Source organism: Halyomorpha halys, unplaced genomic scaffold (genome assembly GCF_000696795.3).
Source record: "Halyomorpha halys isolate HHAL.00 unplaced genomic scaffold, Hhal_1.1 Scaffold1257.1, whole genome shotgun sequence".
NCBI classification, from domain to species: domain Eukaryota; kingdom Metazoa; phylum Arthropoda; class Insecta; order Hemiptera; family Pentatomidae; genus Halyomorpha; species Halyomorpha halys.
This window is the reverse complement of record NW_027116740.1, coordinates 19,270-45,974: the sequence shown is the minus strand read 5'-3', so window position 1 is coordinate 45,974 and position 26,705 is coordinate 19,270. Positions and strand designations below refer to the sequence as shown.

The 26,705-nt window shown below is 29.7% G+C and overlaps 2 protein-coding genes across 2 annotated transcripts; one reads left to right on the top strand and one right to left on the bottom strand.

Moving 5' to 3' along the window:
* Nucleotides 1–11,404, top strand: LOC106689012 (odorant receptor 4). The gene is made up of 5 exons (XM_014433748.3): nucleotides 1–875; nucleotides 7,572–7,671; nucleotides 7,739–7,846; nucleotides 10,017–10,172; nucleotides 11,172–11,404. Exons 1-5 carry the CDS (start codon nucleotides 34–36, stop codon nucleotides 11,223–11,225), a joined length of 1,260 nt encoding a protein of 419 aa, XP_014289234.1. The 5' UTR covers nucleotides 1–33; the 3' UTR covers nucleotides 11,226–11,404.
* Nucleotides 11,405–14,740: 3,336 nt separating this feature from the next.
* Oli (Olig family) lies at nucleotides 14,741–25,467 on the bottom strand. The gene is made up of 4 exons (XM_014433738.2): nucleotides 25,346–25,467; nucleotides 21,104–21,283; nucleotides 18,834–19,110; nucleotides 14,741–16,604 (listed from the first exon to the last, which is right to left on the bottom strand). The coding sequence occupies exons 2-4, from the start codon at nucleotides 21,274–21,276 to the stop codon at nucleotides 16,497–16,499; spliced, it is 558 nt and encodes a 185-aa protein (XP_014289224.1). The 5' UTR covers nucleotides 21,277–21,283; nucleotides 25,346–25,467; the 3' UTR covers nucleotides 14,741–16,496.
* Nucleotides 25,468–26,705: the final 1,238 nt, after the last annotated feature.

The window sequence follows — 26,705 nt, the reverse complement described above, 5'->3', positions numbered from 1 at the left end:
TTGGCCTTGAGGGTGCATCAGTTCAGTGGAGTCATGAGGCACCTAGCAGCAATCACGGACTCCGATGTCATCGACGGTCTCAATATCGGCTTCCTCAAGATCTTCGGAGTCTGGGGGATCATCAATGACTACAGAACTACGGGGAAGAAGAACTTTGTCAGCAAGTTCCAAGTATTTATAACACTCCTACTCGCCGTGCCGTATATTTTCTGTCAGAACTTGAGCTACTTCATGATCAAAGTGGACATACAGAAAGCTACGTTTTTGAATTTACACGCTTTACCGGCTTTGCAGATGTGTTGTAAAGTCATGGTTTTTTGGTTCCGTTTGGACAGCCAGTCGAGACTGTACAGTTTGGTAAAGAAGGATTTTATTCACGTGCCCGAAGAAAAGAAAGACGAAGCGGCAAAGATTTTTAAAAAGATAACGACTAAAGCTAATCTGCTGTGTCTTGCAGCTTTCCTGGTGGATCTGAGCATCACCGCCTTCTCGATAGCGGACCCCAGTATATCGGTGGACTACCTCCTCCACGGCACCGGGAGCATGACGGCGGTCGTTGGAGGGAAGGAGAAGATCATGGGGGGCTGGTACCCTCTTCCTATGGCGGACTGGCCCTACTACGAGGCGATATTTATCTTCGAGACAGTCCTGATGATCTGGTCTGGTGTCCTGTTGGCCCTCTATGTCAGCCTCTTCTATCAAGTCCTCATCTGCCTCTATGCTCAGTTTGTAGTCCTCAACCTCCACGTATCTACGCTGAAGAATCATTTTTCTATCGATTGTGACAGAAAAAATATCAATAATCGTGAAGTACATTCATCGCTGAATAAAGAAGAAATTTACGCTGTTGCTAAAGACCATCAGAGGCTGTTGAGGTATCACCTTGTTAAAATTAACGGGTTAAAATATATGGCAATACCTTGCTTAAACAAGGAATTGAGACGCCGTCGATTAAGCGAATATTAAATTTAAATATTAATCTGTATTGCAAATTCTGGGAAAATCAAACGCCCCTACAACTTCATACATCCTTTACTGCTATTTTCTATCCTGGGATTTATTAGCCTTCTAATTTTAAATGATATTCAATTAAGTTTTGTTAGTGTTGTAGGTACTTTTCTATAAAATAGTTAATGTGATACTGAATGCAAAATTATCGAAAAATTTAGTACACACAATGAACGTGATAGATATGTGATTGATTTAGTGGTTTATAATGCGAAGGCGAATTTACTGTGATATGTACGTATTTTCCATATTTTAAGGCTATTTTGAAAAAGAGTTATAAAGTTTTTGTTATTTTAAAATTTTGAACTAAAGCCAAATTTTCTTTTCGATTTTTAGTAATGATTATTTTCCATGCCTTCAATATTTCTGTTGATTTCAATACACACCACAAAAAGTATAAAACAGGAAATTAACTATAAAACAGACATTCGAAGGGTAAGGGTACACTACACAGATATTATTGGTAAGATATATTTCTAAAATATCAATTAACAATAGTACCAAATATATAAAGAAGTGAAACACAAGTAAACAGAAGTGTAAAGTAGGGTAACATAATAATATAAATTTATTACAATTTATTGATTGTACATATGTTTTGGTAGCACGATTTTTATTAAATAATGACACATCTCAAGGAAATATGGCAGATAAATCAGAAGAAGACATTGAAGAATTGAAGAAACACCATAAAAAAAAAAAAAAAAAAAAAAAAAAACACAAAGAAAATTTGGCTATAGTCCAAAACTCTAAAATTACAAAAACCTTTGTAACTATTTTTCAAAATATATCGTAAAGATGGACAATAGGTCTCAAACGTTGGAATCATTGGACCACAAATGTAATATTAAGAAATAAAGTAAATCCCAGAATAGAAAAAGTTCAGTAAAATACAAATTTGCCTTCGAATAAACCACTAAATAAATCACATATAAGTTATTTATTGGATGACGTTCATTTTACTTCTAAATTTTTCATTCAGTATTACATCCTCTTAAAAGTACCTACAACTCTAACAAAACTTGATAGAGCATCATTTAATGTAGAATAAATTTGTTAAAATATGACCCTAATAGAGCACTTTACGTTCAATATTTCCCGAGACAGTTTTTTCAAAACTCAATTTTTTTCCCAAATAAATAAATCATTATTATGTGAATTTATTTTGGAAAATAATGTGGAAACTATTACTTCTACAGATGAAGTCCATACGCCTTTTAGCTTAAATTTAAGCTATTTAAATGCGCTATAATCAATCTAGTACATAATAGTACAAGAGCCCAAGAGGATAAAAAAAGCAGTTATTATCAGGAGTAGTAATTTTCATGAAATTTGCTAAAATAAATTTATTTATAGTTGTTCGGACATATTTTCATTTGCCAAATTTATATTCATATGTGAATACAAGTGTCATAAACTACTTTATAGGAAGTTAAATTTACTTTATTTTGAGTGTTGGCAGACATATGGGCGTCTTATGGGTCTAGAGATATATTTTTTCCAAAATCCAACATTTTATACCAACAACTAGAAATTAACAGTTTGTGAGTTTATTTTTTCAAATATCAATACCAATCATAAAAACTACTAATCCTACAAAGAAAAAAGTTATGAATTATTTTATAGTAAATTTAACTAGCTTTAATTTGAGTGCTGACAGACATCTGTACGTCCAATGGTTTCTAAAATAAAGTTTTTCATAAATCAAACTTATTGTTCGAACAACTATAAATCAATTTATTTTAGCAAATATCATGAAAACTACTATTCCTACGAAGGTAAATGTCATAAACTAGTTTATAGTACATTAAACCAGCTTTAATTTGATTGCTAATAGACATCTGTACGTCAGTCATAATTCCTGAGATATAGGTTTCTCAAAATAAATTAACTAACTATTGATATTTCAGTACATTTTTATGAAATGTTGCTTTTTAAAAGGCTAAATCTCGAGAGCTATTGGACGTAGATAGCTCTATTAGGACTAATATTTCAGCAAATTTACTCTTCTTTAAATAATGTTCCTTTAGATTTTCTGGTATCGTCGGTAGTTTTTAAGATATAGACCTTCAAATAAAAAATTAATGTTTTCTAAGGTTTTGAAACAGCCACCATTACTTATTTCCCTTACCAATACTTAGCATACTCATCAGTTTTGACCAGTAATTATACATAGTTTTTATTAAAGTAATCAAAAATTAGGGTCAACCTTTTTTTCTTCCCGGCTCTTGTACTATAACGTTTATCTTTTTATGAGTCGCAGTTTCCAAAATATCCACCAAACTGAATTCACAAAATATTGATTTCTTGTTTGAAAAAAAAAACTATTGGTCTATGAAATTAAAAGATTTTTATTAGTTCTCAAGTTGAAGCTGTTTAAATACGCTCTAGTGCTGTTTAAACAGAATAAAACTCCAATATTAATCTATTTAGCAACTTTAGGGAAACTCTTCATAGATCTTTTATCAATTAATTGGATGACGTTCAGCAAATATTTATGTCCACTTTTAAACCCAATTTCTAAAATCATGCATTAAACATTATCAAAAATCTTTAAAAATTTTTACACAAATCGTTTTTATACATAACAACCTTATCTAGAAATATTCTGCAGCACTATAATTTGAAAAAAAAAATCTTATAATAATAATAATATTAATGTATTTATTGCCTTTTAAACAGCGTAGCCATGGAGTCTGGTCCAATCAATGTTAGTTATAGTTAGTTTGTAAATAACGGGTACAATATAAGATCTGATATTATACATGAGGACAATATAAGAAGAAAAAAGAGATTAATTAATATAAAACATATTGTTCAGATCAATATAAACTAAGTTTCATTGTAGATTAACCAACGAAATAAACTTAATTAAAACAGAAAAAAAGAAAATTTACAAATTTTATAGGAAATATTGATACATAGACTTAAATATAATCCTTTAATTCTCCATAATGCGATGTATTTGTTGCCATTCTAAGGGGTAACAAAATTTACGCTATATGGTATACTAACACATGACTAATAATTAGATTTAAAGTTAAGGGTCATTAAGTAAACTATGGGAATCAAACATATGAATAATAAAGTAAAACGAACTGTCAAGTGTTGGAGACTTTTCATTGATATATTTATCGAGATATCTCTTTCTATGAATTTCAATAAACGAATATTCAAGGATCAATGCTTTGTACCATTAGTGATAAGGTGACCGAGCCACTTCTTCAGCCCTTAAAACATTTATATTAAATATAAAATTGATATCCATCTTATCTAAAGATCGTTAAATCATTAAAATCTCATGACAAATATTTGGTTAAGATGAGTGGCGTAACATGAGAGTCAGCAACCTGGAGAGGAGGACAAATTTTGTTGCCCCCTAATTTAGATATTTCAAATTAAAAGACTAAAATATATAGTAATTCTAAAGAACTTTTTGCATATCGTGTATTTTACAGGTTACAAATAAAAAGGACATAAATGAAATGGTTCAAAGTTTTACAAGATATTATTATTTAAGGTGAAATTTCGCCGCCGCTAAATGAGCCGCTCTGGGCGGGCCACCTTTCTCGCCCCCACTACGCTACGCCACTCGTTAAGACTTATATAATATAATCAAGGGAAAGCCAAAAAAAAAAATTATAATATAATAACCTAGAGTTAGACTACTCGTCAAATAGTTGATAAATTTGATTTCATCGATCAATTGTATAAATTCATGATATTATAATTAATATATCTCCTATAAGTTTTTTTTTTAATATTAAATAATTTAAATGGATATTAATTTTAATATATATATAATACTACCTGTCCCGCCAATGCTTCACTATTGCTAAATTTGAAGATGTATACAGATTTTATGAACAAAATTGATACTTTAATATAAATTTATGTATTTAGTTAAAGTAAAACATTTAAATATACTTTATTATTATGATTTGGTACAATAAATTTACTCAATATATACAAAATATAATTCAAAAGTTTATTGTGGAAAAAGATTCGACCATTCCCATTTATATATATAGATGATGTGATAATACGGTAACCATCACAACTAAATTGTAATGACTTTGAATTGAATTGAAGAGTTAACTTCAATGTATGATCGTTAATACGGGTACGATTCAGGTGATTTTTTCTTAATCTTTAAAAGATTTTGATTAAATTAAACAAATTAGAATCAGAGATTCAAAATAAAATGGTTGATTTTTTTAATCTTTATTTAAAACCCATATTTCGGCCTTAACAGGCCATTAAATCTAAATATAAGTTGCTGTTTGCTGAAAGACCAGAGATAGCTTTTCCACGGATCTATTAACGTAGGAATTGGATAAAATGAAGAGGAGTTATGAACGATTATATGAACAATAATCACTGAAAGAAAAAATCACCAAATAACCGAGGTAAAAAATTTATAATTTTTAATTTATTTGAAAAATGGTATTTAGCAGTTTGAGACGACTCTAAAAACGAATATGATTTGATTTTCTTCCTTAAAAAAAATAGTTGACCTATTTTACTCCAAGCCACATTTTGTTTTTATTATTTTATGTAAATATAATAGAGCTTAATAGGATGAGATATATTATTTTATTGTTCTTCGGAAAGAGACGGATCAATTGATAACAGTGAAAAACGTAGAACTACGCACCAAAAGCGATTAATTTTGTTTATAACATTTCTACTTGGGAATTCGTGAATTATCTTTAAACCTTTAACCATGGCAAAAGGGGAGATTTTGAAAAAAAAACCCACGTATATCGGTACTGTAATTCAAAAGTTTATTATGGACAAATATTCCCTTTTATATATGTATACTAGCTGACCCGGCAATGCTTCACTATTGCTATATTTGAGGATGTATATAGATTTAATTAACGCAATCGATAGTTTGATTAATATTGTTGTATTTAGTTAAATTAAACATATACATATACTACTCGAGCAATCGACACCAAACTAGGCAATGGTTTCTGACTCTATAAACTGCACCAAAGGCCACAAACCGGGTAGATATTAAACAAATCAGAACCGGAGGTATAAAATAAGACGTGAGAATTTTTATTTTCTATTTGAAACCCATATTTCGCCCTTATGATGCTTATTTAAACGATAAAAGATTTATTTATAGACAAAAGTAAATCGAGGTGAAAAATTTCTAATGTTTTGAAACGACACTAAAGACGAATGTAAAATGCTCTTTTCTAAAATAAAAAATTATTGACCTACTCTACCCCGAGAGATATTATTTTTTTTAAATAATTTTTCTTGAATATAGTATAGCTTAATAGAATCACTAATGATTTTTCTGATTCCTCGGAAAGCGATCGAATTGACAATAACAGTGAAAAAACTTATACTTTCAGAGCTGCAAACCAAAAACGCCCAATTTTCTTCATAAATTTTTTTCTATTCGATATTTCGGGGATTTCGCCATCTTTAAACCTTCCCATGGCAAAGGGAACATTTTGAAAAAAAAAACTGCACGTAAATAAATCGGTCCACTAGTTCAAAAGTTTAATGTGTACATAAATTCTACCATTCCCTTTTATATATAAATATAAATAAGTAAATTTCTTGAAATTATAGCTATGGTTTTAAAAAATAATATTTATCAAAATTATTTATATACGTTTCTTAAGGAATTTTGACTACAATTAATGTATTTTTTTAAATATTGGGTTTTAAAATGCACAAAAATTGGTTCGAAACGTCTTTCGATGAATAAATAGAAGATATATAACATTTTCAGGGTGATTAATTTTCTCAGTTCCTATAAAAAAGAATATATCACCTTTAAAAAATGTGGTATATTATTATATCCAATATTAATTTAACTCTTATATTTAGGGAAAATAAAAATGAATTAATATATGTGATAAGAATTTTAATTGATTAGACAAATTAAAAATAATTTCGATAGACGAATTAATATAAAAGTAAAAATGATATTTAAGTTTTTAGACTGGACATACGGAGTTGAGCTTTGGGGCTCCACTAAACCATCAAATTCCTCCAGAATCCAATCCTTACAGTCCAAAATCCTTCGTAAAATCCTTAATGCTTCTTACTTTGTCACAAATCAAGTCATCCATCAGGACCTCAATATTCCATATGTTGCCGATTTGGCCAGAACCAGATACCGTTCCTTCCATAATAAACTTCTCAACCACCCAAATCCGCTTGTTTCTAACCTGGCTTCTCCTTCATTACCTAATAATCCTCCTAGGCGTCTGAAAAGAAGATGGCCTCGAGATCTCCTTCTCTAGAAATGTTATTGGAGTTCTATCAGTGGGTAGATTCTCCACATGTTTTTATCATGTTACTATGTCACCTACAGCAAATTTACTTGTTGTATATATGTGTATACAGTTGTAAATATCAATAAATAAATTATTAAAAAAAAAAAAAAATGTTTTTAGAAGCTATCACAAAATTTGGTTTTGTTTTAATATCGTATTTCCTTGGCACATTATTTATTTTCTTATAATCACTAGTTAAGCAGGGTTTGTTCTATACACACTAAATACACGACTATACATGTATTTATTTTTTAGCTACGCCAACGAACTCCGAAGTGTTTACAACCCATTGGTCACAATGATTTTAGGAATGGGTGTTTTCGTTTTGATTATTGGTGTTTTCCAATTTCTGTTTGTAAGTATTTACGTATGCACATAATAAAATACATTTATGTAGAAAAATATTTATTTATTATTTTTAGGGAAAATCGACTAAACCGATGTTCATATTCAAATTCATGTTGCTCCTGGCATATCAAGGTGTTGAAGTCTCTATGTTCTGCTTTGGGTCATCAGCTCTAGAAACGGCCGTAAGTTCGGGAGAATATATATTTTTTTTTATTCAAGCTTTGAGTCGATTGATTGAGACGTTGCATTACAAAATTTGGCAAGTTCATTTTCAAACTCTTAATTTTTTAACTAACGGTTTTGGTACTTGTTTATCTGTAGCTAAAATATTTGTTTCCCAAGAACAGCTAAAGAACACATGCTTTGGGACTCTTCTATCATCTATCTTCAAAGAATGATAATAGTTTTGGCTGATTTTGGAGTGGAACGCCTCAATTACTAATGCAAAGAAACTGCTAGCCTTTTATTTATAAATAATCCGAATTATTTGCATAAAATATGCTCTTTTGGGCTGTTCAGATTTGGCAGTATAACCAAAAATCTTTCTTTATTCGTAAATTAACTCTTTTTTTTTGTAATTGTTACAGTCTAGTTCTAGTAGCCCCAATGACAACTTGCTTAATATTCTTTTTAATTTATTTCTCTCTTTCTATTGTTTTTACTATCAACATTATCTATTTATTAATCTACTTTTTTCTTCTTTTTCTATTGACAATTTTTTGACATTACCGTTAAAAAAAATATGCTCTCTGGAGATATTTATTAAAAATTATTACTCATCAAAAAACGAAAATCTGAACATTATTTAAAAAATGAAGAGATTGAACCCGAAATAAAATCCCGACTCAAAATAGTTTTTTTTCCCTTTTCCTATCAAGATGACTATGATTCGGAAATATAATGTAGTCTAAATTCCAAAAAAACTAAAGTTTTCACCCATGTAGTAAGCGTGATATTAAATACTACTCAAGTTTCAATATCACTCCTATACTCCAAAATATGAAATAAAACAGAAAGTAGTTCTCATAAGAATGTCCCCTGACTGTCAAACGGATAATATTTTAAGCGATTTAAATAGCCAAGGTTTGCAAATCTTTAAAAATTTTCAAATGACAACATTTGATGGTATTCAAAAAACTTTAACCCTGTTGGTCTTGATTATTGAGGACTCGAATTAGAAATTTTGCAGGATCACAAAACTTTCCCTTACTATATGTTCCATTCAAGGTAAGTGAAATAAAGAAAGAAACAGTGATTAAATTTATTAGTTCATTGAATTAAGATATAAAATTTATAGTTAGCGCAATAGTTTCTTATATTTTATATGAAGTTGCCTTAAAAAAATATTTGATAGTATAAAAATGACTTACTTTTAGTTGTATAAATTGTTAATTTGTTTTTGAAACTTTTTTAATAAAATATGTAATCCTAATTAATTTTAATTTTTAAAACATATCTAAAAGAGAAATGAATTATGTGAATTTTGATTAAACAATGTTCTTTTTATTTATATAACAGTAAATTATTTAGCATAATATAATAATAGTCAGCATTTTATTATTAATAGCTAAATTTCTATACAAGACATCTCACTGTGTTTTGATCTAATATCTTACAAGTTTGCAGATGGAGAGACTAAACAAACTTGATACAATATTTTTATCTGTACTGTGGACTCGCTGTAGCAAAATATTCAATGAGTAATTTGAGCTATCAAACTTGTTATTATTATCAGTTGAGCCTTTTCCTCAAAAACTCGTTAAATTAATTTTTGCTTTCTCCTGGCAATCTTAATTTCCAAGTTCTGAAACCATCACTGCTATTGTGTCAGCATTTAATATAAATTCACCAAGCATGCTATCTTAAACTATTAAATGTCACAGTATTATCAGAATAAAATGTAATTATGATTGTCGTAGCATGGCAATAAGCCATAAAATTAATAATGTTATACTTGCTTTTGGGTGAAAAATATCCCGGCTTTGCTTGAATACTGGCAGATCTGCATATTAACAAAAAGTATTTTGTCTTCATTTTGCTTTGATTTATTCAATAGTTTGTACCATAGTATTAGTAAAATAACCTCAGGGATGAAAAAAAGTCAGTTAATTGACCCCGATTTTTTATTACTTTAATGAAAACTATGTATAATTCATTATTTTTCATGAGTTTTCATTCGGAGCTTCATATCTTAGAAACTACCTACACCACTAGAAACCCCAAAAGAGCATTTAAAGTAGGTAGAATACCGAGATAACTGTCTTTTAATGATTATAAGTTGGCTTTAATAAAGATTAATATTGCTCATTTTGCTTTTACAAGGGCTGTCTTTAAGTGTTCTTTCACAAACAGAGCTCAGACCTCCAGTTTGCCATCTACAGTAGCGACTGGTACAAGAAGGATATCCAGTTTAGAAAGGCTGTCCAGATGGTGATGGTTGGTGCTAGGAAAGGTGTGACTCTCACTGCAGTCAGGATGTACCCTGTCAATGTGGAAACCGTCATGGCTGTAAGTTGAAATGGTAAAATATTATATTATAGCGGTAAAATATGGTTATAGATCCTCAATATAATATTTAAGATAATGTAAAGTATATATTAATTTATTTCTTAGGGATAACTTGGAGGGGAAGGGCAGAGGTTATAACATTATTAATTGGCATTGTATAATAGAACAGATGGAATATATAGGTGATGCGTAATAGAAATACAATTTTTTTTTCATAGAGAAAAAAATATAACCTGAGTACATACACTTGATGTATTCAGCAATGATTTAATATATTACAGGACCTGTTCTGAAGTAAAAAAAAAATGGTACAATTTGTCAGTCCTTCCTTGATATAATTTATTTTAAGACTTATTTTGATAAAGATAATGAGTGGATATATTTCAAAATTCATGTTACACCATTTTATTTGCTTGTAATTATGTCAGAGAACTTACAAGTAAAATAAACTTTTTGTTAAAAATTGAATAGCTGCCAATATTTATTTTCAAATAAATTGATTTGAATGATTATTCATGTGTGATTACACATTTATTTAATAAACATTTGACAACCAAGTGTATATACCATTATTATGTGAATGTTAACATTTAACCACAATATGTATTGTGACAGATAATGTTTCTGATCTGTAACAGAGAAGTTGCACTTGGTTTCCTAAGCTAGTAAAACTAACCGATGCTTGGTGTTCTATTGATAATATTTCCTGACTTTTCCTAGTTCATAAAGCTCTCTAACTTTTCCAGATCTGGCCTCCTCCTTATGTAAAATGAAATTAATAGGGATTATTATTTATGATATGATTTTAATAATGTCATTCAGTATTGTGAATAAATTACATGGAATGGGGTAAAAATAAAAATTAATAAAATTATTTTCTACTTTCTTTTTTATAATTATGGTGTTATAGCAATTATGAAAAACAATTATCATGCTCACTATTTATAGTTGACTTTAAGCTATAACTTATTAACTTTTTCTTCTTTTTCTTTTTTTAAGATGTTACAATTTACCTATTCAGTGGCCACCTTGATGTCAAGAATGACAGAGTAGTGACTTGTTGAAGCTCTCAAGATTTTTAAATATTATTTATTATAAATTCACTCTCATGTAGCAAATATTTTATTAAGAGGTATTTGTAGTTATCATAATATATTGTAATATTATAAAAGTGCATTATAAACAATATTATTCTATTTCTTATTGTAGTTTATTAATAAAGATTAAATATTTAGTGAAATGTATTGCTAATTTCTATGTTTCATATGTTTTGTCATTTTTGGAATTTTAAAAATAAAGTTTATCTTAGAATTATAGTTTGATTTGAACAATATGGAATGGTGGTGCTCAGGAAGAATGTATTGAGGTTGGGGCCGATTTAGTGCTTTAATAACAATGATGATAAATTTTTTATTTATTTTGGGGACATGTCCCCTTATAAAAAAAAAATAAACAATAGTAAGGCATTAGAGTATCAAACTAAAGTATAAAATAATTAATACATAGAAAAAAAATTTCAAATCATAACAAAGTAACTTTAAACAGAAAAAAATGAAAGAATAAACTTATCATATCAATAAATTATAAAGAAAATATTTATAAGAATAGAATTTTAATTCAATTGGAACTCAGTGGGTAGAAAATGATGGAATTAGCAGGATTTTAACGTAGGAAGGGTGGATCGATGAATGGAAGTAGGAATGGAATTCCACAGGAAAGACAAACTGAAAAAGAAAGATCTGGCAAAAGTTGCAATTCAATGTGCCGTTGTATATAGATTTTAGTTTAGTTTTGCCTTAAGATCCTTAGTGACATACATCCTCAGTGCCATGTGATCCCCATATACCGCACAACAGTAGTCATAGTGAGGGAACATTAGGGAGGTAACTTGGAGTGTAGGAGTTTCAAATGAAAATAGATGACAAAGATAATTTAATCTCTTTAAAGTTGAAAAGGTAGGATGGGAGATATCAGAAACATGTTTTTTCCAGGAAAGGGTTTGATCAAAGGTAATTCTAAGGTTTTTGATTGTTAAATAAAAGTTTATAGGATTATTATTTAGGAACAGGGTCGGAATAGGAAGAACAATTTTAAGGTGATTGGGAGGAGGAGGGAAAAGTGGCAACATGATGTGTGGCTGTGCCCTGACCTGCCAGTCCGCTGAAGACTGGTTGACCAGTTAGTCCATGGCATTGGCATTGAGGAACGTATTCCTCTCCACACTGGAGATATCAAGGGATTACTTAAAGTTTCTAGAGTTGCTACCTCCTGGCAGGTGATTGCTAGAGTAGCTCTCCTCAAGAGGCTCCGGGTGCTGAATAAGGAGTTGATTGATATCTGCAACTTAGTTTTCGACCACACCGAAGACATCGAGAAAGGGTTCTATCTTGTGCTTAGAGATAGGAGTACGTTGAGGAAAATCACAGAAATCTTCACAGGTCACTGAAGACTGAATAAGAAATGTCCAACCTTAAGCTTACAGGATCACTTCTGTGCAGATTCTGTAATACTGAGGATGAAATGGCATACCACATCATTTGCTGGTGTGACCGATTTGCAGGCATGAGGTTAGCACTGTTTAATGTAGATAGTATTGTAGACCCCATACAGTGTGAACTGATCAATCCTTTAAACACAATTAGATTCATTGAATCTGTTCATCTCAAACTTTAATTAGTTTGTTATAATGTTGTAATGTTATAGGATTGTAATGTTATAGCGTTGTAATCTTATAGTGTTGTAATGTTATAGTGTTGTAATGTTATAGCGTTGTAATGTTATGGTGTTGTAATGCCAATGGTGCAAAATAAGCCTTATAGGCTGCAGTGCTTTAACCCTTTTTTTTTTAAAAAAAAAAAAAGGTGATTGAAAATTATTAAGATTGGCTTTTTTTTTATCCTCGTTCAATTTCAACTTATTAGCAACTAAAAAATAAATTGAGACTCAAAGCATCAATGAAACTTTAAAAAATGGTAGTATCTACACCCAGTCCTTGCTTATAATTCTGAAATGAGCATGGGATAGGCAACTTCATTATGGTGTATATTACTATCACATTTACAACAATTTAAAAATGTTTATAAAGAGATCTTTTAATTACCAAAAACTGAGTGATCAGATTTATTGTAATCATCTTATCACATTTAATCCTAAAGCACATTTTATGATATTTAGTCTCTTGATATGTCAAGCATTAATATAATCTTGGATTCAATCTATCCTACCCATATGATATTGCTGGCCCAAGCCTAAAGAATGTATTACAAGTTCTTGTTTCATCGTAAAATAAAGCCTACTTATAAGAATGAAATTGTTGTAACATTTACCAAAGTGGTTTAAGATTCATTTTATAACAGTACTCATCTGAGATAAGTTTGCAGTAGCTTTACTAGTACTGGAATAATTAGGAAGAACTAATCTCTTAAGTGAGCTTTTTGGATATTTTTGACAGTGTTTGTCTCTCACCTACCTCAAATTTACTTTTATTTTGATTCGCTTATGTATTCTTACTACCTAGTGCAATTTTCTTTCCTACTGTTTCTATCTACAATTCATAGTCCTCAGAAACTTTAGCTGAGTGTGCTATGTTTTACTCATTTTGGTATTACTCATTATTTATTAGTTCATCAAACAGTTAAAATCTGTACTGCTACAACCCATGAAGGGTCAAGGGTCCAGTACTTAGTAAGGAAGTACTGTTGTTATCTCAATTGTTAAGGATTCAATACTCAATTGTTCAGGAAGTACTGTTAGTACCTCAATAATTAACTGAACCTTTGTATGAGTAGGTTCACACTTTATTTTATACTCTCTACCTATCCAGGTTTTCCAGCATGAACAAGTAATTCTCAAGATAGTGTTCGAAGAGAAATTGGTTATTAAAGTTATATTTAGTTATTATTGAAGTTATATGTTTTTGTTTTAATGTTTTTATATTGTTTTATTTTGTGGTAAATTATGAGTCAAAGCATTGATAAAGACCCCCAGGGAGCAACAATCGTAAATCATTTTTGAAATATTAGCTTAAAACGGGAAGAGGAAACTTTAAGATAGTTGAATCGAGCAATATTTAAAAAGCGCCTGAAATTGAAAAATAGCGTGAAACCCTCCACTCCCGCCCTCCATAATAGCCTTACTTATCTGACTTTTCAAACAGATAATTATAGCAAGTGCACACACGCAGTTTTTTTGTGTTGAATAATTTTTAAAAAGTTCAAATGTGGTACAAAAACTAAAATTGACTGAAAAGCTGAAACAAAATGACCACCATTTGCACACCGGGTTCAATAAAAGTACTTGAAAATTATTTGTGAAATACCAAAAAATCAAGATTGATAGATTAAAAGTATGAATTTTTTCTAAAATGGAAACAAAAAACTGGATCTTAGTTCAGAAAAAAGGTTGAACTTAATTTTGTAATAAACTGAGTAAAGGAACAGGAAATAATTTGGCTATTTCATAGCAGTCTGAAATAAAATTTATTTTCAATTTAAATCTATTATATTATTGCTATTAAAGAAGAAAAAAACATAAATAGAAAAAAATATTGATACATAAATTACCTACATTAGATAACACCAATAATACAATTATTACTTAATCAAGCAATTTGTATAAATGCTATGATCTCCTCTTAAAAATAATATACTACATTTCTTTTATCTAATACTAAAATTATCACACACTTATTTTTATCATATTAAGGTTCTGTTACCATTTTTATATATATATTCATTTATAATAATTTCCCAATCATAATAATACAAATGGTTTACAATGTATAACAAAATTTCAATATCTCTCACTTACTTAAACTAGATGAGAACTAAATAATAAACGACAAAGAATTTTATGTATTGGGTATGGCAGGTGCTATCACAGTTGTATTGCTGAACGCCTAGGCTCTGTCGGTATTGAGATAAAAAATAAAATCACACATATTCTTTAAAATAAAAATAAAATATTCACATTAGATTTTCATTAAAATTTAATGAATATGTTTTTTGTTTTTTTGTATTATTTGATAAATAACATCAGGACATTTATTGTAAAAATAATAAAGGAAAATTATTTATTAAATAATAATAAATAAATAAATACCATGCCTAATGTGTCATGGCTCATGGAACATGTCTATAACTTAATATGAATGAGTGAATTAAAAAGTTATACTGGTCCAAAACTAATAAAATGTATAAACGAATAAAACTAAAAGTTCAACCTCAATCAGATCTGCTTTATGGAAAGTTACAAAAGTAAATAAATATAACATCCCTTGGATGTTATATTTATTTACATATTACATTTAGTATCACTCACTAGTGATAGGGTATCCAAGGGATGTTGATAGTGATGTGGGATCCATGGTTTTGAAATTTGATGGAACATCAATCAGCTGATTCAAACTGAATTGAAAACTTTCTGTGGGTTAATTTTTATAACCTATTTATGAATGAATGATTATTGAACTTGATATTGTTCATCAAAAACTTTTAGCCTATCTAATGATTTTTAATGCATTTCAGAGTTTTATTTTAGATTAATGTTAAGATTAGAACTGAATCCTTATAATTATAACTTAGATCCCATAATATTAATCCAGGAAAGGTGTAGTCTTGAGCAATTTGCTCATATTGGGAAATAAACAAAAATATTTTCCTAGTATTTCATCTGTTTTGTTTACTTTTCTCTATCTTTTATTGAACTTTGGATGTTGTTGTTGCTCCTTGTTTATGTTACTTCCCCACCTATACTCATTTCAGTTTTGCACAGGCCTCCTTCATACAGTAAGACTGAGCATTTCTCTCATCAGTACACTCCTAGTTATTGTAAATAGTATACTTCAGAGTCTCTGATGCTGTAGTGTGAAGGAAAATTATTCAGTTTTTTTATTTTGACACTATTAATATCAGTAACTAGTATGAATAATAAAAGAAAAAATAAATCACTGAAGAGACTTAGAATTCTTTGATTATGGTTTTAAAGGCAAAATATATATAAAAAAAATATTCTCAATGAAAATCCAATGTGTCGTATTTAGTTTTCAATTTTATCATACGTAACAATATTTTATTACTTAGATATTTGGTAAAAAACAAACAATTAAAATTCTCAGATATATTCATTATAGCTGAATTAAATTAGAATTATTTAAGCTATTCACAGAATATATCATTTATATATATATAATAAAAAGGAAAATAACAAAAAACTTATCTGTGCAGTTACCATTGACTAGTTTTGTGACTAGCTTTAGAATTATATTACCAATACAATAGGCAACATAAATATTCTTATAAATAAGAATTTAATTGACTAGAAGTCTCAGGACTGGTCGGACTCTGGCAGCGACTGGTGAGGTGACCCTGGAGGTTTAGGGAACATGGCTGCGTGAAGATCAAATCCTGGTGGAATAGCCATGGGACCCTGAGCCTATTTAACAGATTAGTAAATAAATTTTATTTGTTGTAATGACAGTAATTTCATAAGCAGTGATAAATTGAAAGAATATGAGCTTTTCTTAACTACTTTATTAACTCCAATGATCATATATTCTCATTTCATAGATTTAATTTTTTATCTACACATTTTTTAAAATCCCTATTTTAACTCATAGGACTTAAATACATGCAAATTAACAGAAATCTCAAAGACTTTTTGTGGTAGATTACTATATGTCCTCAGGCTTTAATAGGTGAAAAAATAAAAAAAATTCCCATAATATAAATATTTTCAAGCAACCAAAGTATCATTTTTTTGTATCATATATAGTAAAAATAATTATGTATTAACCCATCCATTGGTGGTGGCTTACATGTTTGCCATAATGATACTCGGCTGCTGATGGAAGGCACACATATATGCCAAGAGACTAGCACGACTCCATATTGGTTCAATGGGACATGGTGGAGGTACCGATCGATTCATATTCGGAGATAGGATTAATTTATTGCTATATTTTAGTAAAATTTTGTAGATATAATATTTTTAGGGAGATAAAAGTATCGTTGAAACATTTAATTAAAAAATAATTTTTCTATTTTCTTTCAGACGTACACAATTTTTATTTTGCCACATGATGAAATTTCCCTCTGGTGCGTATTTTTTAAATATATTTATCAATGACAAAATTAAAATCTTTGGTTCGAATCCTCCAAAAGCAAAAACAGTCAGCACAGTTTGTGTGATACCACAGTGTTTTTTAAAAGCACACAAAGCTTGATTTTTATTTTATTTTTAGTGAGTATTATAAATAATTTGATTTTGTTAATAGTTTAGATATAAATATCATATAATAAATAATTAATCTAATAAATATTTAACTTTATAGTTATAGATTGCAAATAGTTAGCATCTGAAAAGAGTTGGTGATTGTAAATAGTTTAAATGTCAATAATAATAATATTAATATTTTAGTTCCTGGTTTTAGTTTGTTCTTAACTGTAAATAGTTAAGCTATAAATAATAATAATAATAATATCAATACTTTTGTAACTAGTTTTAGACAGTAAATAGTTCAAAAGTAAAAAATATTACTATTTTGATTTCTTGTTTAGATTGTAACTAGTTCAAATTTTATTCATGGTTATGTTTTTTTTTTAATCAACACATCTACATAATTTTATGTGCAGTAAATCATAATTGTATACCTAAATAATAAAATTGTATAAGCAAATAAAAACGACAGTAAATATTTATAGTTGATTTCAAAAGTTAAATAAATTATTGTAATAAATACTGTTTACAAATAATGTTTTTTCTTATTTTCCACCCCTAATAATCCCAAAAATTAAAAAAATAAATGTTTGTTTCTTATTAAATCATTATTAGCTAAAAAATAATGTTGTAAAGATCAAAGAAGGAATGTGTAATATGGTATGGCCTACTTAACTAAATTATATAAAAAATAAATTCCTTACTCTAAAATCATGATTTCCTTTATTAAAAATAGGATTTTTTTATCACCAGGTCATATAAAACATTTTATTATACTTAATTATGAGGCTTTGTGAAAAACATATCCATCAGAGGGAAAGATCCGACCAATTCTTGCCATAACCATTTTCTAAGGCAAGAATTGGTAGTTTAAAGTAAAATGATTGATGGGTAATGTAAGAAACATTGATAGTTAATGCAGGAGGCAATATTGACTAACAACTCTTTTATACATAATAATTTAAATGTAGGCACCACTTAATAGATGTTTGTAAATTTAGCGATATCCCAAGCCAGGCCATCCTATGGTATTTGCTGCCCGTGGGCTACTAAAAATAATATGCACTGCTCCATAGCTAAATTTAAAGGATGGTTATTTTAAAATTTAATTTAGAACAAGCTATTTAGTTATCTTTATCATAAAAGGACTTTGAATAAAATAACCAGTAATAAAAAAAAATGATAACACAATTAAAATTGCTATTCTAAAAAGCTTGCATCTGGGGACTATAGCCAAGACCTGCCTTATTTTTATATGGCTACTGTATGTTTTATTCTTATAAGCAGAAAGTGAGATTTTTATTTATTTTAATAGGATAGACTTTTTTTTAATCAATTTCTAGATTCATATAATTTAACTTGAGTCATAAATGTTATTATTTATTATTATTATTTATGAATTATTTCTTAGTAAAACATAAACTACATAAAACATAAAGTTCTTACCTGCAGGTAAGTAATGAGACGTCTAAGTTCATCAAGGGCATTTGCTTGCATCAGGATGTAGTTCTTTGCCAAGAGAAGAGTTGCTATTTTTGATAACTTTCTAACACTTGGAGAATGAGCATATGGAATAACTGATCGAAGTTCATCCAAAGCATCGTTCAAGTCATGCATGCGCCGCCTCTCCCTAGCGTTGATGTTCAACCTGACCAGCTTACCCTGCCTTGATTTGGTTTTCCCACCCGGACCACTTACACTGCTTGCTTGGCCTACTGCTAGCCTATAAAATAATTTATTTGTATTATTTTTCAGAGAGTATTGGCAATTTCTATGAGTTTAAAGAAGATTATTTTAATTTGTAAGACATTTTAACTACACCAGAACACATCCAAATTAATTCCCAAGTCATCCAACATGAGATATAATCAAAGAATCCACTAATCAGCAATTTTTGATCAGTTCTCATCCACTCAAATCTAACAAAATGTTATATGCCTTCAATTTTGGGTAAGTTGAAGCATAAATTTGTGACATCCAGTAGAATTATTTCAAGAAGTGAAATTAGCACCACCAAAACAAAAAGAAGCCATATAAAGATATTCAACCTTGTTATAATATCTGTAGAGAATACCTCCAAACCCAAATCTACCAAAGCAGACTTAAGAAAATCTTTTCATCTACATTTTGTTTTACCCCTCGGACATTTACCTGTTGGTACAGAGTTTATTAACATAAATAATAATAGGCATGAGTTCATTACTAAGACCCACAACCTTACACACCCATCTTGTTTGCTGCAATGCAGTAACCTGAGTTATATTTAGCGGATGCAGTTCCCTCAATTCAGCGCTGTGTAGCCTCCTGAACTCTCCTGTTAACTCAACTTTTTTGGTCTAAATATTTTACGTAATATTTCATTTTCAATGAAAAAGAAACAGATAATCTGTATTATTTGATAAGTGATTAAGATCAGTAGTAGCTGCTTGAAGATAAAGATACAATTTTTGATAAATATATTTTTCCTATGTTACTTTTGTATTTGTAAACTAGTATCTTGCATAAAATTTTATAGAAGTCAATCTCCTAAAATGCATCACATTTAATAGATGCAATTTTTATTAAATACAGTTGTAAATTTCAATAAATAATTTTTTTTAAAATAATTTATTTAATGTTATTTACAACTGTAAACAACAAGTAAATTTGCTGTAGGTGACATAGTGACATGACATAAACATGTCGAAAATCTACCCACTGATAGAACTCCATCCTCATTTCCAGAGGAGAAGATCTCAAGGCCATCTTCTTTTCAGATGCCTAGGAGGATTATTAGGTAATGAAGGAGAAGCCAGGTCAGAAACAAGTGGATTTGGGTGGTTGAGAAGTTTATTATGGAAGGAACGGTATCTGGTTCTGGCCAAATTGGCAACATATGGAACATTGAGGTCCTGATGGATGACTTGATTTGTGACAAAGTAAGGAGCATTAAGAATTTTTCAAAGGATTTTGGACTGTAAGGATTGGATTCTGGAGGAATTTTATGGTTTAGTGGAGCCCCAAAGCTCAACTCCGTATGTCCAGATAGGCCTTATAATAGTCATGTAGATCAATCTTTTGTAATAGATTGCCAATTTAGACTGTTTGTCTAGTAAATGTTGCAATAGTCGGAATCTACGAGCAGTTTCTTGTCCTTTTAGTCTTGTATGAGGATTCCATATCAGTCGTTTGTCAAGATGTAGTCCTAAGTAACGGATCTTTTCGACAGGAATAAGTGGGGTATTATTAAAGGATACTGTAGGGCAAGAGGTCATGGGTTTACGTTGAAGGGTAAATGTGATTTGGTGGGATTTATTGGAATTTATTTTAATCCTCCAGTTTTGGCACCATTCTTCAAGGGTAGTGATGTGGGATTGGAGGGTTTGGGATACAATGTAAGGATCATTGTTCACTGACAATAGACATGTGTCATCAGCATACGTGGTGAGGATAGTGTTAGGATAGATTGGGATGTGAGCTGTGAAAACTGTATAAAGGATAGGACCAAGGATACTCCTAATAATAAATAAATTAAAAAAAAAAAATTGTAGACAATAAAATCTTATTAAATAGGTCATCGTGTTTGTGAGCTGAAAAAGCTGATATTCATAGAGGAAATGTTATAACTGTTTATTCAAATAAGTATTTAATAACATATATCAAATATTTTTAAATTTTAGACTTATTATTCTGCATGGATTATGTTTATCATAATCAAAAATGAAACTTGGAAATACCTGTTTCCATGGTTCTGCTGATGGTCTGGATTGTTCTCATCTGACTGCACTGTTGAAGATGATGGAGGGAAGTAATATGGAGAACCAATGCCAACAGCTCCGAGGGGAGTTCTTCTTCCTGCCACTTCCCCTCCGGTCCCTCCGCCAGAGCACATATAGCCTAGACCATCCATCAGTGTCCTGAACAGTCGTATAATTACATAAAGTTTAATTGTCTTTTTCATGATTTAATAATAACATATATAGCTATATATAGGCCTTAGTTGATTATTAGCATTCTTAAGGTTAGTCCATACAATAATTACATCTCTGCTATTGTCATATAATAATGTCACCAATGTTCATGTTGTTTATTGCATTCAAAGTGGATTTAAACTCTAAACTACAGAAGGTGCGTTAGTTTAAATACCTATCATATCAAGAAAATGAAGTTGACATTTACTCTGTGTTTAAAAAACAACTCGCAGGTCAGAACTTGACTGAAATTTTTCTTTAGCATATACACCTACACACTTAGGAGGATAAATTTATCTACTGATTTGTGGTTGCATTCATGATGATTAATAGTTGCATCAATGCATTTCAAGTTAATTTAAAAATAATTACAGGTTTTCCAGTACTTTTCTTCCTCCTTCTGTTATTCTCAATAAACTAATTGATCACCAGAATTTAACAGAATATTTGAACCATTTTAACTCTGATTAGATTCCAAGCCACGTTTATGTACATGGCAATGAACAAGCTGACAAGCTAGAAAAGCTCATTTGTGCGGAAAGTTGGCTTGTTAGACCACAAGCTTGCAGAAAAGCAAAATCCAATATATGTTCTTACTCTAGGGACAGGACAAACATCAAACATAAAGTCCAAGCTGAAGGTAAGAAGTGGTAGAAGCTGGATGAACGAATCTCCAACAATCTTACAAGTGTTGAGAGTGGCTTGTTTCCATCTAATGATAGGACACAATCTTCTCCAAAAACACCTACATCGGATAGGCACAGCAGACCCACTGATTTGCCCCCTATGCAGCATAAGTGGCATGGATAGGAATCATATTTTGATGTGCATATGCTTAAGGAATATAAACAAGATATAGATGAGTTCATGACAAAAAGGAACTTTTACTGAGCTGTGTGAGAGAGAGAGAATGGCATAATAGTCTATTTAGTGTGATGTAGGGAAAAGAAAGTTAAATATATTTCAAACTTTTAATGCAAGATTACTTTATTTCGAAGCATAACAATAAGTCCCATCTTAAAGTTGTTCAAATTCTAACCATGATAAAGAAGCAATTATCAGTTTTAATTATTAAGTTCCGTCTTATTCACCATATTTACTCTTCTTATTTTTTAATTATAAATCTCTTTTTTATTTATCATATGCCCAAAAATGTGACTGTAGAAAACTTTATAACAAAAGTTGGAGATAATTTGTCCTGTCCTCATTTGTGTTGGTTTTGCAATTTTTTTTTTTAATTGTTTAATAGTATTTAATTTTCAACAACCTTTCAATAAAATAGTTATTTCAAATCAATTAAAAATAATTTCAAACAAATTTGAAAAAATAAATTATATTTGATACAAATTTCTGTTTTGATATATTTTCTATTATTTTACTCAACTCATATTCCAAGAAAAAATGTATATCAAGTTTAAACAAACAAAAATCTGTTTATGTACTAATCTTCTACCTCGGAAAGGTTCAATTGATATTATATTAATATTTAGTAAATTTCTTTTTTTCTCCCTTCCAAATGTTTTTCTTTTTTTTGAAAAAATACTTAGACTATTTAAATATTTAGACTGACATTTGGGAATCCTCCTCCATCTTAAGGGTCCTTCCTATTCTTATTCTATCCCTATTGTTATATTCTTTCTCTTCTTGGTCCGCTATGTTAAAACCCATGAATTTACTTCGTCAATTTATTTTTAAAAAAATTGGGGAATCATTAGGTAATTCTTTGGTATATTTATCAATAAAGTTAAAGATATATGATAAAGAAAGAAGGACTAATTGATAGTTTGTAAAATTTATAATCTACGTGGATGGATTTTTAGGCAACTTTCTTTTAAAAATATTTATTTTAAATTAAATTAAAATATGAATTATAAATTTATCCCAAATAATATCATAGTTCCACAGGCTATATGTACATTTGTGTTGCTATATTTACAAATATAGTCCTCCCTTAATTTGTTCTCCCTTTAGTACTTCGTCTGCTTTTAAAATACCATGTCCCAATCCAACGATCTGTATACTCTTCCCATAGAAATTCTTTCTTCAAAATATTTTTTGTTATTTGTGAAATCTCAATCTGGAATTTATCACGTACAATTATATGTACATTCTCCTCAACAGCGTCCTTCAAATACCACTAATTTTTTCACTTACTCAGTTTTCATTATACTGGACCAAGGGAAACAATATTCAATTATGTTTAAATAAATAGTGCTTGTAAAAATTGAAGAGTTTGCAATCAAAAGTTTATATATTAACTTCCGAAAACTAAATTTTTTTTTTTAGCACATTAAAATTCTACATATATATACACACAAAACTTTTAGTTTGAATTGAATGAATCTATCTATAAATCTACATATATAGATATATGCATAGAATCATTCAATTAAAGCTAAAAGTTTTTTCAGCACCTTTAAATTTAATGTGCTAAAAAAAAAAAAAGATTTAGTTTTCGGAAGTTAATACATAAACTTTTGATTGCAAACTCTTCAATTATTACAAGCACTATTTATTTGCTATTTAGAATGTGCTTATAATTATACATAAGGAATTCTAGATTGAGATATCACAAATAACAAAAAATATTTTGAAGACTGAATTTCTATGGGAAGAGTATACAGATTGGTAGATTGGGACATGGTATTTTAAAAGCTGACGAAGTACTAAAGGGAGAACAAATTAAGGGAGGACTATATTTGTAAATATAGCCACACACATTTACATATAGCCTGTGGAACTATGATATTATTTGGGATAAGTTTATAATTCATATTTTAATTTAATTTAAAATAAATATTTTTAAAAGAAAGTTGCCTAAAAATCCATCCATTTAGATTGATTTATTCAATTTCAAACTGGAAACCTGTAGAAAAAAAAATATAAATTGAAAATATATAAAATAAATACTAAAATAAACATGATTACAACCAACAGACTAATAAATTTTCCTAATATAATTTATGATATCAGGTTTTTTGACCAGGACAGAAATAAGTTGATTACAGTAATTAATTAATTTACCGATCTCTGGTCAAAATTTGGAATAGAGCCTCCAACCAAGGAACTGGAACTCTGACAGCTTCCTGTTTTACTATTCACACGAAGATTTAGGGATTTAAAAAGGAAATATTTACAGTATAAGAAATGTAAAATAATACTGCTTTATGAAAAATCTAATATGTATGTATTGATTTCATTATGCATTTGAAAACAGCTAAGGACAAAATATGTTCAATGTATAAATTAACAAAGACAGCAAGTCATTTTTTGAAGAAATCCTATGCAGAATTTTTTAATACAAAATTTCTCTAGTTTTACATAATTAGAACATGTATTCACTTTCTTTTTTTCTCACTAAGCTAGTTAATCGGAAGAATGGTTACTGTGTCGGCTGATTAACCGTGGCAATTGGCATTAACCAAATGCCAGATTTCGCAATTTTTTTTTTCAATAATATTCAGTTTAATTTATTTAACTGATAATTATTAATTTTGTAGAAAATTAAATGTAGTAAATACTTTTTTTCAAAGTATTTCCATTTTCCATTACTAGAATTATAGTTGAATATTTGTAAATAAACAAATCATAAATTGTGAAAAACACTTTTTTCATGGTTATTAATCGCTAGAAATAAAAATATAGATATATTATTACTATACTATTTCCTGTAGTCATTTTGATTTAAGATATAATTTTTCTCAAAATAATTGAAAAATGGTCAGAATATATTAGAGAATCACCTGGTATCAATACACAATTTATGCTAAAAGAAATTGTATGTGTATGTAAGAAATAAGCAACAGATTTAGTATGAAAGCAGAGAGAATGAAGTAGACTATCTGGACCATGGACCAAGAAGCTAAATACACAAGACTGGGCTTCATAATTCGGGCTCAAACGAACAAACTAAGTCAAGTGAACCTAAAGAACTATATTGGCCCTTACTGAGAAGGCCTACAGGTGTCTGATATTTAATATTTAAAGAGTAAACATGAGAGAACTCACCTCGGGCTGGTCCTGATGCTGGTTCCTACAGCAGCCACTAGGGCTCTCTGCTGCTTTGGTGACAGATGCTCGGTTGCCTAGCGACCCCTCCGCTACACAATGGCCACACTCATCGATATTTGTCCCGCCAGCTGTCTAGGATTGTGTTATGGCCCTTGTTGGTCAAGGAATCGAATTATATAATATGATAATCATTTGATACTCTTCTGCTCTTATAATATTAAAAATAAAGAACAAAACGAATAGCTTTCATGAATTTAATGGAAATATGTTAATATATGACAGCCATCGCAGTTCAGGGACTCATCTGCTACTTGCCCTAAATCCAAGAGCTGTAAAAATGCTTGGTAAACAAAGCAAAAACGTCAATATCTAAATTGTCTGTTCTTTTGCACTTTGTTGCTATTTCATTCGATATACACGTCATTCATTACAAAAAGGAAGTTAAGTTAGGCGAAATGAAACGGAAACGGATATTAGCAAAGTAGGAGGTAGATGATAAAAGTTCATAGAAATAGTGTTACATTATCTATAAATTCTACTTTCGTTCTTAAAAAAATATCAGAAACTTGTTCATTTGATTATCAAGATAAATAATGTGTTTATAAAGGTATATTTGTCGAATGACAAATAAACTACTAACGTTAATTAACAAGATTTGAAACAATATATTTGCACTGAATCGATAGAATTTTAAAATATACAACTTTCAACAAGAGGTAATTATTGAATCCAAAGGTTGGGGAAATTCTTTCATCAATTAAAATACAGAGGATACAAAATCTATCTGTTGGCAGTTCTAAAACAGTGCAAACTGAAAACAAAGGTGTCGATGCTGTACAAGCGCCTTTTGTGCCCCAAAACATATATATATATATACACACACACACACTTGTTTTGGAGGGCCTTGAGGATCAGTCAATAATTACTTTGTAATAATACATTTTTTGGCGACGTTTCACTACGTGTTTTCTCATTGTAGGGTATGACTAAGCAAATAATAAAGTTGCGAAACGTTGCCAAAGGATGTATTATTTATTACAAAGTAATTATTGACTGACCCTCAAGACCCACCCAAACAAATGACATCTGAGTTTGTGTGCCGCACTTGGTTTTGTGTGTCAGATTTTTCACATATTTTTTGCTAAATGCCGAAGTACAGCAGCCAATTAAGCGGGTAGAAACACTTCCTAGAACTTCCCCACCTCCTCTTGGGCCTAGGAGAGACGCTCACCTAGGGAGTGTTATGTCACCTATGGCTAATGAGAAATAAGATTCGAAAAAGGTAATGCCTGTAAAGGGAGGTGGCAGAAAAGAGACAGGACAACTAGACCAGGAAAAAAAGAAGCGGTAGAGGTAC

What these genes read in the sequence shown, in the direction of transcription:
- LOC106689012 (XM_014433748.3), top strand. Translation starts at nt 34, where the DNA reads ATGAGGCACCTAGCAGCAATCACGGACTCCGATGTCATCGACGGTCTC. An exon ending in GACCATCAGAGGCTGTTGAG is followed by an intron (nt 876 to 7,571) that starts GTATCACCTTGT and finishes TTTATTTTTTAG; the next exon opens with CTACGCCAACGAACTCCGAA. An exon ending in GTGTTTTCCAATTTCTGTTT is followed by an intron (nt 7,672 to 7,738) that starts GTAAGTATTTAC and finishes TATTATTTTTAG; the next exon opens with GGAAAATCGACTAAACCGAT.
- Oli (XM_014433738.2), bottom strand. Translation starts at nt 21,276, where the DNA reads ATGGATGGTCTAGGCTATATGTGCTCTGGCGGAGGGACCGGAGGGGAA. An exon ending in CAGCAGAACCATGGAAACAG is followed by an intron (nt 19,111 to 21,103) that starts GTATTTCCAAGT and finishes ATTATTTTATAG; the next exon opens with GCTAGCAGTAGGCCAAGCAA. An exon ending in GTCTCATTACTTACCTGCAG is followed by an intron (nt 16,605 to 18,833) that starts GTAAGAACTTTA and finishes TCTGTTAAATAG; the next exon opens with GCTCAGGGTCCCATGGCTAT.